The sequence below is a fragment of the Asparagus officinalis genome, chromosome 8 (assembly GCF_001876935.1).
Source record: "Asparagus officinalis chromosome 8, Aspof.V1, whole genome shotgun sequence".
Lineage (NCBI taxonomy): Eukaryota > Viridiplantae > Streptophyta > Magnoliopsida > Asparagales > Asparagaceae > Asparagus > Asparagus officinalis.
The window spans coordinates 67,023,763-67,041,314 of NC_033801.1; the positions used below are offsets into that span (position 1 = coordinate 67,023,763).

General features: G+C 42.0%; 1 protein-coding gene across 1 annotated transcript in view; it reads right to left on the reverse strand.

The window, feature by feature from the left end:
- The window catches only part of LOC109851232 (myosin-12-like), a 14,690-nt gene continuing 7,609 nt past the window's right edge, over window positions 10,472-17,552 (reverse strand). The window contains exons 21-40 of the mRNA XM_020421272.1: window positions 17,084-17,289; window positions 16,878-16,997; window positions 16,571-16,669; window positions 16,271-16,486; window positions 15,931-16,070; window positions 15,741-15,842; window positions 15,529-15,646; window positions 15,228-15,344; window positions 15,079-15,144; window positions 14,824-14,994; window positions 14,007-14,162; window positions 13,703-13,909; window positions 13,478-13,624; window positions 13,331-13,401; window positions 12,616-12,715; window positions 12,449-12,505; window positions 12,303-12,359; window positions 12,140-12,220; window positions 11,656-11,738; window positions 10,472-10,860 (exon numbers count right to left, since the gene is read on the reverse strand). Of these exons, the coding sequence (XP_020276861.1) occupies window positions 10,734-10,860; window positions 11,656-11,738; window positions 12,140-12,220; window positions 12,303-12,359; window positions 12,449-12,505; window positions 12,616-12,715; window positions 13,331-13,401; window positions 13,478-13,624; window positions 13,703-13,909; window positions 14,007-14,162; window positions 14,824-14,994; window positions 15,079-15,144; window positions 15,228-15,344; window positions 15,529-15,646; window positions 15,741-15,842; window positions 15,931-16,070; window positions 16,271-16,486; window positions 16,571-16,669; window positions 16,878-16,997; window positions 17,084-17,289 (2,441 nt within the window). The 3' untranslated portion in view covers window positions 10,472-10,733. The remainder of the gene's footprint in view (window positions 10,861-11,655; window positions 11,739-12,139; window positions 12,221-12,302; window positions 12,360-12,448; window positions 12,506-12,615; window positions 12,716-13,330; window positions 13,402-13,477; window positions 13,625-13,702; window positions 13,910-14,006; window positions 14,163-14,823; window positions 14,995-15,078; window positions 15,145-15,227; window positions 15,345-15,528; window positions 15,647-15,740; window positions 15,843-15,930; window positions 16,071-16,270; window positions 16,487-16,570; window positions 16,670-16,877; window positions 16,998-17,083; window positions 17,290-17,552) is intronic.

The window sequence follows — 17,552 nt, forward strand, 5'->3', positions numbered from 1 at the left end:
CAAGATGTTACCGAGGGATGCAGATGCTCCGGAGGTTGGTGCATATAATTCGCATGTACTTGACACGCATGACACTTCCGGGCATATGTGATTGCTTCGCTCATCATGTGAGGCCAGAAATATCCCATTCTTCTGATGCGATCATAAAGCTTGGGGCCAGGCTCGTGCGCGCCACACTCCCCTTCATGTGCCTCTCTAAGCACTTCTTGGGCTTCTTTGGTTGATAGGCAACGCAATATCAGCCCATCGTACCCCCTGCGGTATAGCGTTCGATTCTCTGTATTGTAGTAGAATCTGGGTGCTCTTCGCCGGATTGACTCTCTTTCCTTCACATCTTCTGGCAAGATTCCATGCAAGACGTAGTCGATGATGGGGAAACGCCAATCTCGTGGTTCGAACTCGATTTGAGTAGCGTGTACCTCTTGAACTTCTTCTTCCTCGGCATCTTCACTGTAAAGCGGCACTAGGAGTTGGTGAGTTCTTACCGTAACAAACTGCTCTGTTTCGGGAGGCTGCGCTAGTGACACGGCCAATGCGGCCAACGCATCTGCATAGGTATTCTGTAGCCGTGGAATATGTTCGATGAAGAATCCTTCAAATGATTCCGCTATCTCCACTGCCATCTTATGGTATGGAATTAAATCCTGACTTCGGACTTCATATTCTCCTTGGACTTGCTTGACTATTAGTTGAGAATCGCCGAAGGCTTCGAGATACTCAACCCCCAGCTCCTTAGCGAAGTTGAGTCCAATAATCAGTGCATTATACTCTGCCACATTATTTGAACATGGCTTGGTTAATGAATAGGCTCGGGGCATCACGTGTTTTCCTGGGGAAACTAAGACCACTCCAACCCCGGAGGAGACCTTAGAACGTCCAGGAGTATCTGTGACAAGAGCTGCTCGAGAGGCGCCATCGAAGTATAAACGCCACACTTGTTGGTGTGAAGTTGCGTTGACCTCGTGGGTTTCATCAGGTAGGTCGTCGTATATCTCGGCAGGATCCGTAGTTGGATTAGCTGCGAGGAGATCGCATATGGCCTGTCCTTTGACCGACTTCTGTTGCTTGAAATGCAAGTCGTATTGGGACAAGAGTAAGGCCCATTTTGCTAACCGCCAGCTCATGGAAGCGGGTTGAGTCATGAATACTCGAACCGGATTAACTTTAGAGATGACGTAAATGGTCTGCCCGACCAGATAATGTCGCATCTTCTGAATGGCGAACACCAAGGCGAGGCATTCCCTCTCAATCATAGGATATCGAGACTCGGCGCCCACCATGGTTCGGCTCAAGTAATACACTGCCTGCTCGTGACCGTTATCGTCATCTTGTGCAAGCAATGCACTTAATGAATGGCTCGTCGCCTTGACATAAATCAAGAACGGTTTGCCCGATTTCGGTGCAACGAGTACGGGAGGTTTTGAGAGATATTCTTTAATGCTCTCGAATGCTTTCTGACAAGCTTCATCCCATACAAATGATACGCCCTTCTTTGCGAGCTTGGAGAATGGCTGGCATTTTCCTGAGAGGTTCGAAATGAACCGACGGATATAAGCCAATCGCCCCTGCAATCCTCTGAGCTCCCTGAGGTTTCTCGGAGGTTGTAATTCATTGATCGCCTTTACCTTATCAGGATCGATGTGGATACCTTTGGTGGTGACGACGAATCCCAGGAATTTTCCACTCGACATTCCGAGGAAAGACTTGGTAGGATTCATCTTCAACTGATGGGCTCGCATTAAGTCGAACATGGTCTTTAAGTCTTTGATGTGATCCTTTTTATCACGACTTTTCACGACCAGATCATCTACGTAGCATTCAACAGTCTTTCGGAGATGATCCTGAAAGATCTTTGACATAGCTCGTTGATATGTAGCACCTGCGTTCTTTAAGCCGAAGGGCATAACTGTGTAACAGAAGACACCGAGGGGCGTTCTGAATGCGGTGTGCTTTTCATCATCCGGATGCATCTTTATCTGGTTATAACCAGAGAAACCATCCATGAAAGACATCCTCTCGAACCCACACGTATTGTCGATGATGACATCCGTGATGGGGAGGGGAAAATCATCTTTTGGGCAAGCAGTGTTGAGATCCCGAAAGTCGATACAAATCCTGACTTTCCCGTTCTTCTTAAGGACTGGGACAATATTGGCTAGCCATTCTGGATGTTGCTCCTCTCGAACGAAGCCCGAGTCAATAAGCTTCTTGACCTCGGATTCGATCGCCTCCATCATTTGCGGACGAAACCGTCTTTGTTGTTGTTTGACTGGTTTGGCATCCATCTTGATATTGAGACGATGTACTGCTACGTTCGGGTCGAGTCCTGGCATGTCTTCATAATTCCAGGCGAACACGTCAATGTACTCCTTGATAAGAGAGATTAACTCTTCTTTCTCATCGGGTAGAAGACTATCGCTAATGAATATCGGTTTAGGATTTTCCTCAGTTCCCATATTCACCTGGAGTACTTGATCTTCGGTAGGAGGCTCTCTTTGCTCGAACCTATCACCATACTGCATGTTTAGGTGGTGAACCCAAGGATCTTCCCATGTTGGCATCTGGTCGTCTTCCTCTATTGCGGTAGGATCGACAGTGACCATGTTTGACATCAATCTTTTGAACGTCTCGCCAAGGCTAGTGTCGGAACCCCCAGCCGAAGAGTCGGAAGAGTATCCGTTTCTAGCCTTGTTAGCGATCTGATCAATGATTTGCCAGCAACATTCGTCGTCGGACGAGGAGACGTAGCCGAGACCTCTTTTATAGCGATAATAATCGTCGGGTTTTCCCTTCGGTACATAGGCCATTCGAGGTGGAACTCGTGGGCCTCGACCAAAGAAAAGACCTTCTCCGAGTGTGAAATCATACCCATACTTTTCCATCATATCGCGCGCTTTTGCGTCATATCTGAATAGATGAGGAGCAGGTTTATCTTCATCTTCTTCTTCTTCTAAGAAGTGATCGGGTGTCGGAGCTTCTTTTCCTTTGCCGTAGACGACTTCTTTTCCACTCCATTTTCCCGCGGGGATGACAAGCGTCGCTCCGCATGGATCTTGTACCTGCTTTTTCGTCAGACAAAATGACTGAAGAGGCATATACAGGTCAGGGTTATCACAAAGCTCTTTAGTGACGTCATCAAGACACATCGAATACTCTAAATCATCGTTTATTGATAGTTCTTCGGCAAGTTGCCAATTACAACTATTCTCCGATGATTCTTCATCATCAAGATTGATTACAATGGGTACAATGTCATTAAGTACAAAACCACCATCGTAATCAAGCCCAGTTTCGGTATCAGCTTCATCTCCGCTGTCCGTTCCTTGGGCCGGTGATTCAGTATCGGATTCAGCGCCGTATAGAAGGGAATCGGTGAAATAGTTTTCCAATCCCTTAAACGGTTGCTTATCCGCGACCACCGTCTTGACTTCATTATTCAAGTCTATGTACTTGAGGCATTGATGCAGAGTTGACGGAACTATAAGGTTACCGTGGATCCAAGGTCGACCCAACAGCAAATTATAGGATGTTTCTGCATCAATTACATAGCAAGTAACTTCTGATTTTAAATCTCCGATCTGGCACTTGATTCGGATCTTCCCCAAGGGTCTAGACCCGCTGGTGTTGAATCCGTAAATCGTAGTGCCAGTGGAAGCTAGTTTGCTCGTCGGGATTCCGAGATGATGCATCAATCGGAATGGCATTATGCTAACAGCGGAACCCGGATCAACTTGGATCCGGTTGACCATGCTGGAGCCAATGTGCCCGGTGAAGTACAAGGGCCGATCATGCTTCGAGTTCTTTGTTTGCATATCCTCTTTAGTGAAAGAGATGCATGGAAAATGATGCGCCGCTAGATTGCAGTGCTGAGCTGACGGCTCTGGCCCTTCCGGAGATGGCTTGATCTGAGTTAGAAAAACTTCAGAATTGCTCAAGGCCTCTTGTAGTGCCTTCCTTGTATCTTTTGAGAGGCGTAACAACTCGTATAGGGTTATCCTAGCCGGGATGTTGGCCAATTGCGCCATGATGTCGAAATGGGGCGGAGAGCTTGCATTTCCCGGTTTGTCTCTTCCAATCGGGTGATTGAATCGAGACTGCCTCGGGTTTTGGGCCTCTTGGCGTAAAGGTTCTTTCTCCTTCTCCTTCTGCTGGACTTTCTCCGTAGCTACAGGTGTTGGGGGAATTGCTGCTATTCCCAGTTCCGCCAACGTCTTGGAAGGAGGGGTTTTGGTACCTAATTGCTCGGAAGCATCCGGGTACTTGTAGTGATATTCATGCCCACTTCGAGTCGCAAAGGCCTCCTGTTCATCTTCAGAAAGCGGGAAGGCAGGGATTTCCTCGTCGTCTTTACCCGGAATAGCAGAAGCTCCATAACAAGACTTATTTTTCCCTTTTGACTTTTTCTGGGAAGAGGTTCCAGCCCACTGTTCGTCTCCGATCAAATCCGGATGAACCCAAAGAATTTCGCCATTAGGGGTCGTGTGTGGCACGTGAGGATCATCGTTCACCGTCTTCACAGCTGCATTTATTACTGGTTCATGCTGGAACCAGTTCACGGGAGCAGAACCGAAGCTAATCGATACTGCATTTGCTCCCACTCTCTTCTCTTTTGGCTGTTTCATGGTAATGACCCGGACGTCGATGAGAGCTTGGATCTTGTCCTTAAGAGCATAGCATACCTTGGTGGGATGGTGCACCGCTCTATGAAATGCGCAGTATTTTGGATCATTGATTCTCTTGGCATCTTCCTGATCCTGAACTGGAGGCAGTTTGATCTTGTTATTCTCAACTAGGTATTTGAAGATACCGGGAACCTCATCCTCTTTGAATGAATAGACTTTTGGGAACTTTGGCTCCGAAGCTTTCGGCCTCGGGGTCTGCTGTTGCCACCTTGGTTGTTGAGGCGCCTTTTGCTGCTGCTGTTGCGGTTGCGCCTGCACTTCGAACGTTTGATTAGCGTTCACGGAATTTGCATGCGCTTTTCCTTTACCCCTAGGGGTGAACTTCGGTTGCGGAGCGTTATTTGCTATTTGGCCCCTTTCCGCCTTTTTCCTTTTGAGGAATCGTTCGGCCTCGACTGTCTCACCATTTTTCTGTTTCTCCTCAAACAGAGTGCTGATCGAGACCTCAGTGTCATCATCAAAGAAGTTCGTCAAGAACATGTCCTTCATGTCGTCCCAACTGCTGATGCTCCCCGGCTTGAGGCGACGATACCAGTCGAAGGCCGCTCCGCGGAGAGTGCCAACGAATGACCGTACCATCAAGGGTTCGTTGCCGGAGATTATTCCTAAGTGGGACTTAAAATATATCAAGTGTTGGGTAGGGGAACCCTTTCCATCAAACGGCGTAAAGTTAATGAGATTGAACTTTGCCGGATATGGAATTGATTCCCACTCCCTCGGATATGGACACGGTATACCTGACCTTTTTACCTCTTGAGCATTCATCAATGCATTGATTTTGCTCTCCAAGTCTTTCATCTTTTTGTCTTCACTCGTTTCTATCTTCGAGTGGTTTTGGGGAGAGGTAATGTGGTCTTCTTTGGCATTATCATCTACCGGACCACTTCCGTTGTCGTTGTTGACAGGGGGAATAATGACATTATTCCCTTCCCGTTCATTCTCTTCTTGGTTCTGATGATTGGGTCGAGTGGGCTCCTCTTGATGAGTTGTCAAAGCTGCGAGTTGCTGATCGTGCATCTCCCTCATCCGCTGTAGGGTCATTTCCATCTCGAATTTGAAAGCTTCTTTCTGCCGAGCTAGGGCGTCCCTACCATAGGTCCCTCGTGTAATGGTTCCGGACTGCAGGTGAGTTAGATACCAGGGTACCAACGGAATTGACTCGGGATTGTCCCCTGTCGATGCTCCTTTGCTGGCCATGTTGATGGTGACCTTCGGGAATTCTCCGTCTTTGACTACCCTTCTTCTTCTTCGGAAACGCTTAGGCTTGGTCTCAGACGTTCCGGTGGAAATTCTGTCGAACACCGAAATTCTCCTTGGGGTTTGAGCACAGGAGCATTCTGATAGCACTGCCTTGATTATGTTGGCGCACGGGCAGCGAGACTCCATGTCCTGCACATACTTCTTTCGAGATTTTCCCATACCCCCAGCTCTATAGTACAACTCATCAGTTTGATAACTGGAGCAACCTATAGAGTGTTGGCATGTATCCATCGGTAAAACACCATCATCCTCAGATGAGTGTGCTTCCCTTTGGGCATGCGATGCTTTGTTAACTTTTTCAAAAGTGGCCCGTTCAAGTTTACGTTTTTGTGAACATAAAAATTGAACGGGCTCTTGTATTTCGACTCGCAATCCGATACGGTCGGTGATAGGGGCTTTCCCTTTGTCATCTTTCTTGGGGAGATTAATTCGACCCCCAGTTTGATTCGCCTTGATAGGTACTTTACCTCGATTCTCCGGTAGAGGACCGAGGTGACCTTTCAAAGGAACCCTGAGTTTTGAATGATCCCCATTCATACCTGGCTCCGTTGAAGGTGCCGGATCTGGTTTTGAAGGAACTCGGGCAGCAACTCCACCCACTTGTGTTGGAGGTGTTGGCTCTGATTTGGGTACCCACACCAACTTGTTTGTAGGCGGTTGTTTGACCGTTGTTTCTTTCTGCATCTCCTCTGCTTTCTTCAAGAGAGGTCGGGCCTGCGCAAGCAGTGCACGGCGCTTCTTGATTCGCTCCTCGAGGGTTGAGCGATTCCTTGTGACACGAACCCATTTGTTCATTTCTGTTTTGGAGGAGTTGGTTACATACCATTGTTGCTCTTGGCGTTGCCTGGATTTGAGATCTTCGTTGTAGCGGACCCCATCCATAGGCTCCAAAGCCTTGGCCATTTGACGAGCAAGGCGTTGACGCCGCCTTTGGAGCGCCCTCTTTGATACAGCTGGAGTGCCTTCATTAGCCATCTTCTTGGGGGAGGAGAATCCCAGATCTGCGATCTCGACCACGTTGGGCGACGCGGAGACGCCACGTGGTTCGAGTGCAGCAATGGCTAAGGGATCTTGGGTCTTTGAGCCGAGGTTCTGGCGAACATTTATGAAAGAGGTTACCTTTCTGTGCCTACTTGGAGAGGCGGATCTGGAGGAGGAGGAAGAGAGGTACTCTTCAAACTTTTGCTGGTCGAACTCGTATTCGACCTCTTCATTCACCCGGATCTTGAATGCCGGTTGCGTCACGACGGCGTCGGTTGCGATGCCGTTGGCTCCCACTGTGGTCGCCAGCTTGTTCGCGGGGAAAACTGTTGTCTTTTTCATTGAAATAATTGTCATCTTGGGTTATAAAGATCCGGTCTTTTATAGATCCGGTTACAACTAAATCAAAGAAAAAAAATAAAAAATTACAACTTTCCTTATTTGCCGAACGAATCGCGAGATCCTGTTTTGCGGTCTCTCGCTTTGGTGGGTTCTTTGCCGACGCTGGGGTTAATCCGTGGACCACCGCGCGATCTAGATCCGGTCGGATCTACACGAGTATGCGGGTATTATTCCACGAAGGGAATAATAGCCGGGAGGGATTAGTCCACCAAGGGAATAATCGCTCAGATCTCGGGATCTAAGACCAAGCTTAGATCCGGAGTATGATCACGTGTAGATCTCAGATCTGTTCTTCCTCTCTCTCGAACACCTGCCTTTTGTGACGTTGATGCTCGCCGAGATTCAGATCTGAATGTCCAAGTCTTCAAGTCTTCAAAACTCTAAGCTTGATCTTCAATTCGGCAGAGTTTCGGCTCTTGAAAGTTCCACCTCCCGAAAATGAACATCTCTAGGCCTATTTATAGGCTCTCAAGACAGTGGCTGCAAAAAGAGAATTGTCGGCCACCTCTGGCCACTGTCGGCCACCTCGGGCCACTGTCGGCCACCTCGGGGTGGCCGACACTGTGCCTAGCCACCTTGGGGTGGCTCGGCTCATGGCCGAACCACCCCAAGGTGGCTCGGCCACCGAGCCACCCCGCGAGGTATTAGCTCTTCTTAGTATTAACGCTAAAGGCTAATACTAAGGATCAGATGAAAACGGGTGATGAAGGCTGATGTAGACCTCTCCTCCTCGGTTGAAGCGCACGACCACTCTTTGCTGCAGCAGGGCTTCGCCAAGGCTCTCCAAAAATCCAGATCTTCAAAAATGAGCCCAAGGGTTGCTATTTATAGGCAAATGGGGGCTTGGGGCATCTCCACGGATCTAGGACACCCCTGGGGTGTCTCCACAGATCTGAGACACCCTTGGGGTGTCTCCAAGAATCCGAGACACCCTTGGGGTGTCTCGGATTTTCCGAGACACCCCTGGGGTGTCTCGGATTTTCCGAGACACCCCTAGGGGTGTCTCGGAAAATCCGAGACACCCTAGGGTGTCTCGGAAATTCCGAGACACCCCTGGGGTGTCTCGGAATTTCTGAGACACCCCTGGGGGTGTTTCGGAACTCCGAGACGTCCATAGGTGTATTTGATCGTTTTACCCCGTAGATTCTTCGTCCGAACTCGGATTTGAGTGATTCCGGGTGCGTTGAATGCGTGACGAAGAGCTCGATCCGCTCTGGTGGTTGGATTATCTGTAGAGTGATCGAGGCACGAAGGGCGTTGTCCTCTTTGTGAACACTGCCGGGTTCCCGATTGGTCCGGGTCTTCATTGTTCAGATATCCTATCCGCTCACGTAGCTCGCCGACTCACTTCAGTCATCCGTCGACGTCGATTAAGCTCATGTGGATCATATAGGGACGTTCATCGTCGTTCTTTAACACTGAACCGTTTGTGGAGACCTATAGGCAATTTTCGATGCCTACAGTCGATTTAACATCAATATTCTTTAAATCCATAAGAATAGTGTTAAGTTCATCTAAGTGGTCAATAATTCGCATACCTTCCTTCATGCGAAGGGTGAAGAGGCGTTGCTTTAAGTAGATCTTGTTCGTTAGAGATTTCGTCATGTACAAGCTCTCCAATTCGAGCCACAATCCGGCGGTGATATCTTCATTGGCAACCTCCTGCAGGACCTCAGCGACCAAACAGAACTGTATGCCACTATGCGTCTTCATCTCCAAGTCTTCTTTCCCATCATCAGGCATAGATTCTGATAACTTATCCTTTTTGGACAAGACATTGAACAGTCCTTGTTGTACTAGAAGAGCCCTCATTTTTACTCTTCACAAATTGAAGTTGTTTCTCCCATCGAATTTCTCCATTTTGTACAGAAGACATCTTGAAGCCCACTTGAACAGTAACTGTAATTATGAACAGCAATCGTACTTTTGAATAATAACCGTACATGTGAACAGTTCATGAATAGTGTCCAATGCCTTTAAAGAGTGAATGATCATCTAACTTTTTTTCTGATGTGGATGATCCACTTTTAGTAGCAGCTACACAGCATACGATAAGTAGATACACGTACTCTAAGTTAGGCTCTGGTACCATTTTGTTGCAGCAGGGGGCTTCACAGACGTAGAAGATGTCTATACAACAGTGGAGAATAACAACACTGAATAAACATAATGAAGACAAAGAGAACATCACACAAGGATTTAACGTGGTTCGATCAGTATGACCTACGTCCACGGGCGAGAACAGCAGAGAGCTTCACTAATCACAAAAGAGAAGATTACAAAGGGAGATCACTCTAATGTCTCACCAAACTCACACAAAGAAGAGAACACTCAAAAAACTCTCTTTTCTTTTTCTCTCTAAATCTCTCTTTCTTCTCTCTGTTCTGAATTTATGTTCGATGCTCTAAGCCTTCTCAACTCTCCTCTATTTATATCTTTCAAAAGGGTTGGTGGAACAGTGTTTTGGGTTGGTGAAATAATGTTTAGGATTTGGTGAAACAGTGAAGTTTGGTTTGGTAGGTGTGAGTTGAATTTCAAAGTCAATTTAACAATATCTCTTACAAATAGGGAATCTTAGCACGAACTTGCAAAGCACCTAGATTTAGTTCCAAAAGCATTTTGTCCATTTTACTCCACGCAGAAGATCCATCCAAGATAATGGATGATAAATCTTTTACGAAAGAAGAGTCCATACCATACAATGATAGAGAGCAACTTCATTTTTGTTTGTATTATGACTTTTCCCTGTATCCCACCTACATGGTGAAATTTTACAGATAAGTAATCTACCTCATAATTTTGTTATTAGCCATTGTTGTTGTATTAGAAGAGTTTCCAATCTTGAGGCATGTAGGTCTTTGGTTCCGCGTTAGTCTTAAGACGGCATATTTTGTGTATTCTCTATCAAAATTTTATCGCAAATGATTCTCCATCGCACTGATATTATAGAATATTTATTCAGAATTTGGTTGAAAAAGAACAAAACTACATAAAATTGTAAAATTATTTAGAGTCACATATGTTCCACGCAATTAATTCACAGATGGCTATAGTGTTAAGATACTTCCTTCAGGAAGTATATATATATATATATATTAATCTTTTTTCAATCTTTTTGTCATTTTTAAACTCAAACAGCCCAAGCATTACAAAGTAAAACTTCTTTATTGCAACGTGCAAAAGCAAAACCAATCCTGTTTTTTACATACAATCCCTGTAACACATCCACTCGTATATGGCTACACACACTCAAAAAATCAGTGAGGCTTATCAAATGGAAGGAGGAGAAAGAATATATGGGAAAAAAACAAAAAACAAAAACAAAATTACACTCTGCACACTTAAAAAATACCCCGAAAAATTACAACTCTTTCCTTTTTGTTAAAAATATAAAGAAAAGAAAATCATTCAATCTATGTGCTGTTGTAAGAGGAAATGGAATTCAGAATTTTGTCGCAGTAATGGTGGTGGTTCAACATCTGAAAGGTTTATGTCGAGAACTGACCGAGAGATATCATCCAAGGAGAAAGGGATACTGCAAGTATTTTGGTTTGTTTAGAAAAGGTAAGTCAAATAAAAGTTGCAAATACTAATTCTTGCTCTTAGTTCTAATTGGGTTTTCTCATATGAGATCCTAATTTCTATCATACTTCCACTTTGGAACCCCAAAATCTTCATATTCTTAATCCCATCCATAAATCCTTTAAAAATATGAAGATTCATGGGGATAAAATGGGAAAATATACATGTAGTTTAGTGTCTGATATGAGACAACCCTTTCTTAGCATGTTATATCAAAATGGAATTAGGCCTTAGGGAACATAGGAATTGGATTTTTGGTCTTTACCTCGAATCATCATCCAACAAAAAGGATTTATTTGGAATGTTAATTGAATCATCACTCATCAAAGCTCTCATCTTGCCAATAACCTGAAACCAATTCAATTGTGTAAAACAGTTGTTAGTGATATTTATGTCGAGAACTGACCGAGAGATATCATCCAAGGAGAAAGGGATACTGCAAGTATTTTGGTTTGTTTAGAAAAGGTAAGTCAAATAAAAGTTGCAAATACTAATTCTTGCTCTTAGTTCTAATTGGGTTTTCTCATATGAGATCCTAATTTCTATCATACTTCCACTTTGGAACCCCAAAATCTTCATATTCTTAATCCCATCCATAAATCCTATAAAAATATGAAGATTCATGGGGATAAAATGGGAAAATATACATGTAGTTTAGTGTCTGATATGAGACAACCCTTTCTTAGCATGTTATATCAAAATGGAATTAGGCCTTAGGGAACATAGGAATTGGATTTTTGGTCTTTACCTCGAATCATCATCCAACAAAAAGGATTTATTTGGAATGTTAATTGAATCATCACTCATCAAAGCTCTCATCTTGCCAATAACCTGAAACCAATTCAATTGTGTAAAACAGTTGTTAGTGATATCATATGCATGTCTGTAGTTTTTCTTTAATTGAGGAGTGTGGTTTCTTATGGTAAGCAGTTATTTATTGTAATTTGTGCTGCCTAAGTTTACGTGTCTGAAGAATTGCATTGCCAATGTCAGAAATTCCCTTGCTTGTTGTTTCTTCCCCTATGAAAAGAAATACGGGTATTTTTGTTATTTAACTAGTCACATGATACACATGTGAGCCTGTTCGATGGAAATTCAAAAAAGAAGGGGTAGAACTCTGAGTTTAAAACTGCATAGAGATTTTCTGTCATTTCTAGAAATCTTAGGGTGGTTTCTGTAATTTTCCCTTATAGAACTAATATATTTGAAGTGAAGCACAGATGCATGCTTACATCTTTAGATAAACCCTGAGTCCCATACTTGTCATCCCAAAACATTGTTCCAATACGATATATCTGGGGAATACTCAAGTCCTGAAAACCACATGAAACCATAATATGAGACATATAAGTTTTCTCAAGTCTAAAGAAATCAATATTTGTATTTTGTACTCACTGGGCAGAGTTCAGTTGTGAACTCTTCAACAGATTTGTGTGCTTTCTGATGCAAAACCTGAGAAGTTTGCGACATTTTAGTATTTATTCATCAGAAAAGATTATGATTAGATTATCTATTACGAAGTTGTGTTAAATTTTGCTTACCAAAAATCCAATTGCTTGTCTTATATGTTGGAGCTGATCCCATGATGTCCCAGCAAACTGGAATAGAAAATAGCATTATACCAGTCATTTAGTTAAGTTTCTTTTCCTTTTTCTTTTTTTGCTTGTATATTAATTCATTTGATAAGAATGACTTTTCATCGACTGACCTCTTCTGTGGCTTTCGAGCACCACTGTTCTAACTCTTGCAATCCAGCCTTGACATACTCGCCATTGCTAAAAGAGCAGCATTCTCGACGGAGTAGCAAGCTGTAGATAGAAGTCACTAAACATTTAAGTGAATTACATATATAAAGGGTAAATTACATGTGTTAGAAGTCACTAAACATTTAAGTGAATTACATATATAAAGGGTAAATTACACAAAACCCCCCAGTAAGTTTGGGCATTCTTCACTTGTACCCGAAAAAGTTTGAAAATTTCATTTAACCCCAAGTAAGTGAATTAAACAAGGGTTAATTGTGGATGACCCCCTATACTTCGCCAATTGAATTTACTACCTCTATAGTTCTATTTTTTTAGATAGACTATCTGAAAAAGTTATATTGCTGCAGATAGAAGTTATATTGCTGCAGATAGATCTGCAGCAGATAGAACCCCTGAGTGAAAATCTATTGTTGCAGATAGACCCCCTTGAAAGGGTCAAAATTTCACTCAGGGGGTCTATCTGCAATAATTGAACTGTAGGGGTAGAAATTTCAAGTCGGCGAAAGTATTGGGGGTCTATTTCCAACTAACGCTTAAATAAATCATGATAATAACTACTACCCTTAAGGCAAATTCTAAGGAAACCCTATTGAGAGATATTTTTTAGGCGCTCATATTGAATAAGTATTACTATGTTGAAAAACCATAGATCGGTACCTATTGAAGAGTTGTACGTTTATGAATGCAAAGACTTGGCTGAAAGTTTTCCTTATAATCATGGAAGGGACCTGCAGAATCAAATTAAATGTGAAAAATCATCCCCGAATACGTCCACTATTAGGGAAAGGAAAACTCAATACTCACAAAATTCTCGCACAATATGCTCAACATGTTATCTAAGCTCTTCACAATACTTTGCCAGTGAACACTGGATGCTTGCTTTGCTACTGTATTGACATGAACACTCCTGGACGATCCTTTAATTGATCTTGCTCTTGCTGATCTTGGTGCCTGTAATTTGGATTTTAGGACCTTATCATTTTTGTATATTCTTATTTACCAATGTTTTTGTGTTTAATAGAAACTTGCCTGTATACACATTGTTAATAATGGGCTAATTTCTTTCTTCAGTCTATCTCTGATCATACCGTATATTTTCTCAACGTAAGCTGTCAAATGTTGCTTAAATAGTAGAGCAGGGTATTTTGCCTCTACTCTTGATTGAGTATTCGGCTTGCCTAGCATCCCACTGTATCCACTAGAAATCTCGATTCCAGTCAAAGTTGAACGAGTAGTCTATTATAAGCAATACACATTCATTTAGCAAATTATAACTCATTGTTGGAATTTATCCTATGAAATCTTAACAAAGTGCATGAAATTAGAGACTTACTCGTGCCATTCTACTGAATAGAGTTCCAGTTGAAGCTCTACTACGGTTTGCACCCAAATTTGAACCTGTGCTCGCTTTGAGAGTGTTTTGCAAGAGGAAAAGAAGAGTAGATGTTGTTGAGAGCCAATAAGCGAGTTCACTTATGTTTTCTTGATTCTATATAGAGAAAAACAATTAATTAGTTACACAAAGATAACAACAAAGGTGTGAACTATTTTAATCCTAACTTCAATAACCCCTCTAAAATTTAGGCCATTCTGAGATAACCCCCCGAAGTTTATAAATGCCATCTAACCCCCTAATCTTTTAGGCTTGTCACAAAACCCCCAAGAGTTTTCAATCCTGTTCAGGCCATAATGCATTGCCCCCCCCCCCCCAACACACACACAGTAACAGCATATTGCATGTTTCTGAACTTTCATCAGAAGTCATGGGATTTTCTGAAAATTACGGGTCAAATTTAGGGTTCTTTGAAAATAATGGTTGAAAGTTTGGGTTTCTCTGACAATAATGTTGAATGGTGGGGGGTTTATACGAAAAAATGAGGTTTAAGCAATTAGGCGCCTTATATGGGGGGTTCTTGTGATCAAGCCCAAAGACCTGGGGTTGACATCTCTAAACTTAAGGGTTTTTTTTTTTTTGATGTGGGGGGGCGGGAGGGGCGGGGGGGCGGGGGGTTAGGGATTATCTCAAAATGGCGCCAATCTATAAGGTGTATGCTGAAATTTCCCCTAAGTTTAAGCTACAAGCCATGTTTTAACTTGTTAATATACATGAATGAATTGTAGAAAGGATTTAGAGGACATGAGAACACTACCTCAACCGATGATCTTATTGTGTGAATTATTCGATCAAATATGTTTGTTTTCTCTGCTTCAAATGAGTGCCATTGTATCAGAGATTTGTATACTATACATGCTGCTACCGGCCTCCTCTTGTCAAATCTCTTGTCTACCATGAGGCACTTAATAAGTGCATCGTGGTTATCCTGGATATATGAAAATATTATTTAATATGAGAAATTTTGTACATTTCTAATGTTCTAATAAATAGATGTATAGAGTGGACATACTTGTTGTCTATCAGTAAGGGATTTCTGTTTGTTTAAAGTAGGTACAGGAGTAACCACCACAGTTTCCTGCAAGTAATAGCTTGTCAAACTATATGAAAGTATATATAAGGCGAATTGATTTTACATTTATTCAATTTTGTGACACATACTTTCGGAGACTTAGGTACTTCATCATATATTTTTGAGGGAATAGGTTCTTCCACATGTCTTCCTGATGAGGAGATAGGTTCTTCTCTATGTTCTTGCCCATTCTCCACAATCTGAACCTATAAAAGATCAGAACCCTTTCTTTAGCTGAACATATTAATAAGAGCTAATTGCCCATAATATCGCTGTATGAACTTTGTACCCAAGTTCAAAGCAACAATGCTACAGGGGGGTCTATGTGCAATAACCCTGTTAATGAACTTTTTAGATAATATTTGTAAATATAGTGTGTGCATATATTACTTTCATGTCTGGTTGATACTCTTTTGACTCCTTAGAGACTACTTGCTGAACTACCACCGCAGGCCTAGCTTGGAGCAACTTGTTTTCAGACTCCAATTCTGTAATTTTACTCTCAAGACTGAAAAAAAAAGTCAAGGGTGCTCAGATATTCAATATTCAGTTTTAACTCATAATCTAATTTTCACTTGAAAAATGTTTTAAATGTCGCATACCTTTTAATTTCCTCAGAGAGCTCCTCGTTTGTTGATGCCACTAAGGCCTGCTGTCTTAAAACCTGATTCTCAGACTCAAGGCTGGATAAGTTTGTTTCAAGCCTAAATTTTAAAGATGATATTTGATTTGTTAGATCACAAATTTGTCACAAGAAGATTTAAGAAGGGAAAAATGAGTGCTACAAACTACCTTTCTATGGTTTCTTGGAATTGACTTAGTTTTGATTTGGTCTCTTCCGTCTCTTTAATCAATTCTTCCGTCTGCTTTTGGGCCTCTGAATATTTTTTCTCGAATTCTTCTGCCTTACTTCTGAATTCAATTAGCTCCTCCTGTATAACCACAAAAGATTTAATCATGATGATGACGTCCAGAATACTACTTTTAAATCTTATATAAACGTAGAATACCTAGGAAATTGAAGGAAAAACACTAAAGAAAAAAATCTGTTAGAAGAATACATTTGAATTATAGTGAATGACAAATGATAAATGCAGTAAATATTAATGATAAATAGTGGTATTTCCTTTACCTCTAGCTCTTTATTCTTGTCTGTCAATAACTCCAACTGAGTGTTGTCAACAACTGGAACCTCTTTAATTACTGGGGGAGCCTGCTCTATTGCAATCCTTGCTTCTTCTTTTTCTCTAATAATTGCAGCATTGGCCTCCTGAAGCTTTTCTTGCAATTCTTGCAATGAAGTTTGTAACTTGGCAATCTCTTGCCCTTTCGCTTCTTCAAGGTCAATCTAAATATATATAATAATCACTCTTCTCACTGAAAACTATTTTACTTGAAATATGAAAGAATGAAAACATAATCAGTGAGTTACCCTTGAATGCTTCTCTAAATCTAATCTCCACGTGAGCTCCTCAACCTTCTTCTCTAGCTTGTCCTTAGCTTCTTTCAGCGCTCCAGTCTCCCTCGCCGCCTACATGAAGTTAATTTGTACATAAAATAATTTATATAATAGAACATGATAATTATGTTGAAATTTTAAGATTACATAAAAAAGTAATGATTATTTAACTAAAAATTTAAGAGGAGAGGGCTAAACTGTCACTCTTAAAACCTTATTTCCTTTCACTTCTACAAAACATAGGGGGCTTTTATGTAAATTTCCCTCTATTTTATCTTACCATTCGAAGCTTCCGGAGTTCCTTCCTTCCTACTCTGCCTCTCCACAGGCATTGAAGTATTAAACTGGCTTTTTTCTGTTGTTGATAAGCTGACCGGGCTTTATGTAGGCGCCATTGAGTCTAAAATAAAGCAGAAAATATTTTAGAAGTGTTATCTGAAATATGAGCTGCAAGTTCTTCAAGAAATTCAATTTGGAAAAAGTTACTTGGATAATTTTAGAAGCCTTAGTCCTCCTCCTGTGTCGGTAGTCATTACGTGCAGCCATTGCACGTAAGCCTGTTTGTATGACAAGTGCTGATGCCTTCAAGCTTGTATAGGATTTTTGTGCTGAATGAGCTCTTGCATATTTTTGTATGCGAATTGAAGCATCTTCTCTTCTCATTTCTTTGAATAAATTTCTTGCAAGGCATCCTGTAAAATATAGAGAGATATTATCAGATCAAAAGTACAATTAACCGGAATAAAAATCCTATAGATGCCTTCATGGAGAGGATGCCTTGAACGAATCTTGATATGCACATCATTATTAGCTATGAATGTAGTCTACAATGATATACAACAATAACAGCACTAATAGCTGATAATGATGTGTGCATCAAAATTCATGCTAGGTCAGGTGTCTTCATCCCTTATCTCTCTATATGATTTTCTATAGAGGACCTTATATAGGATTC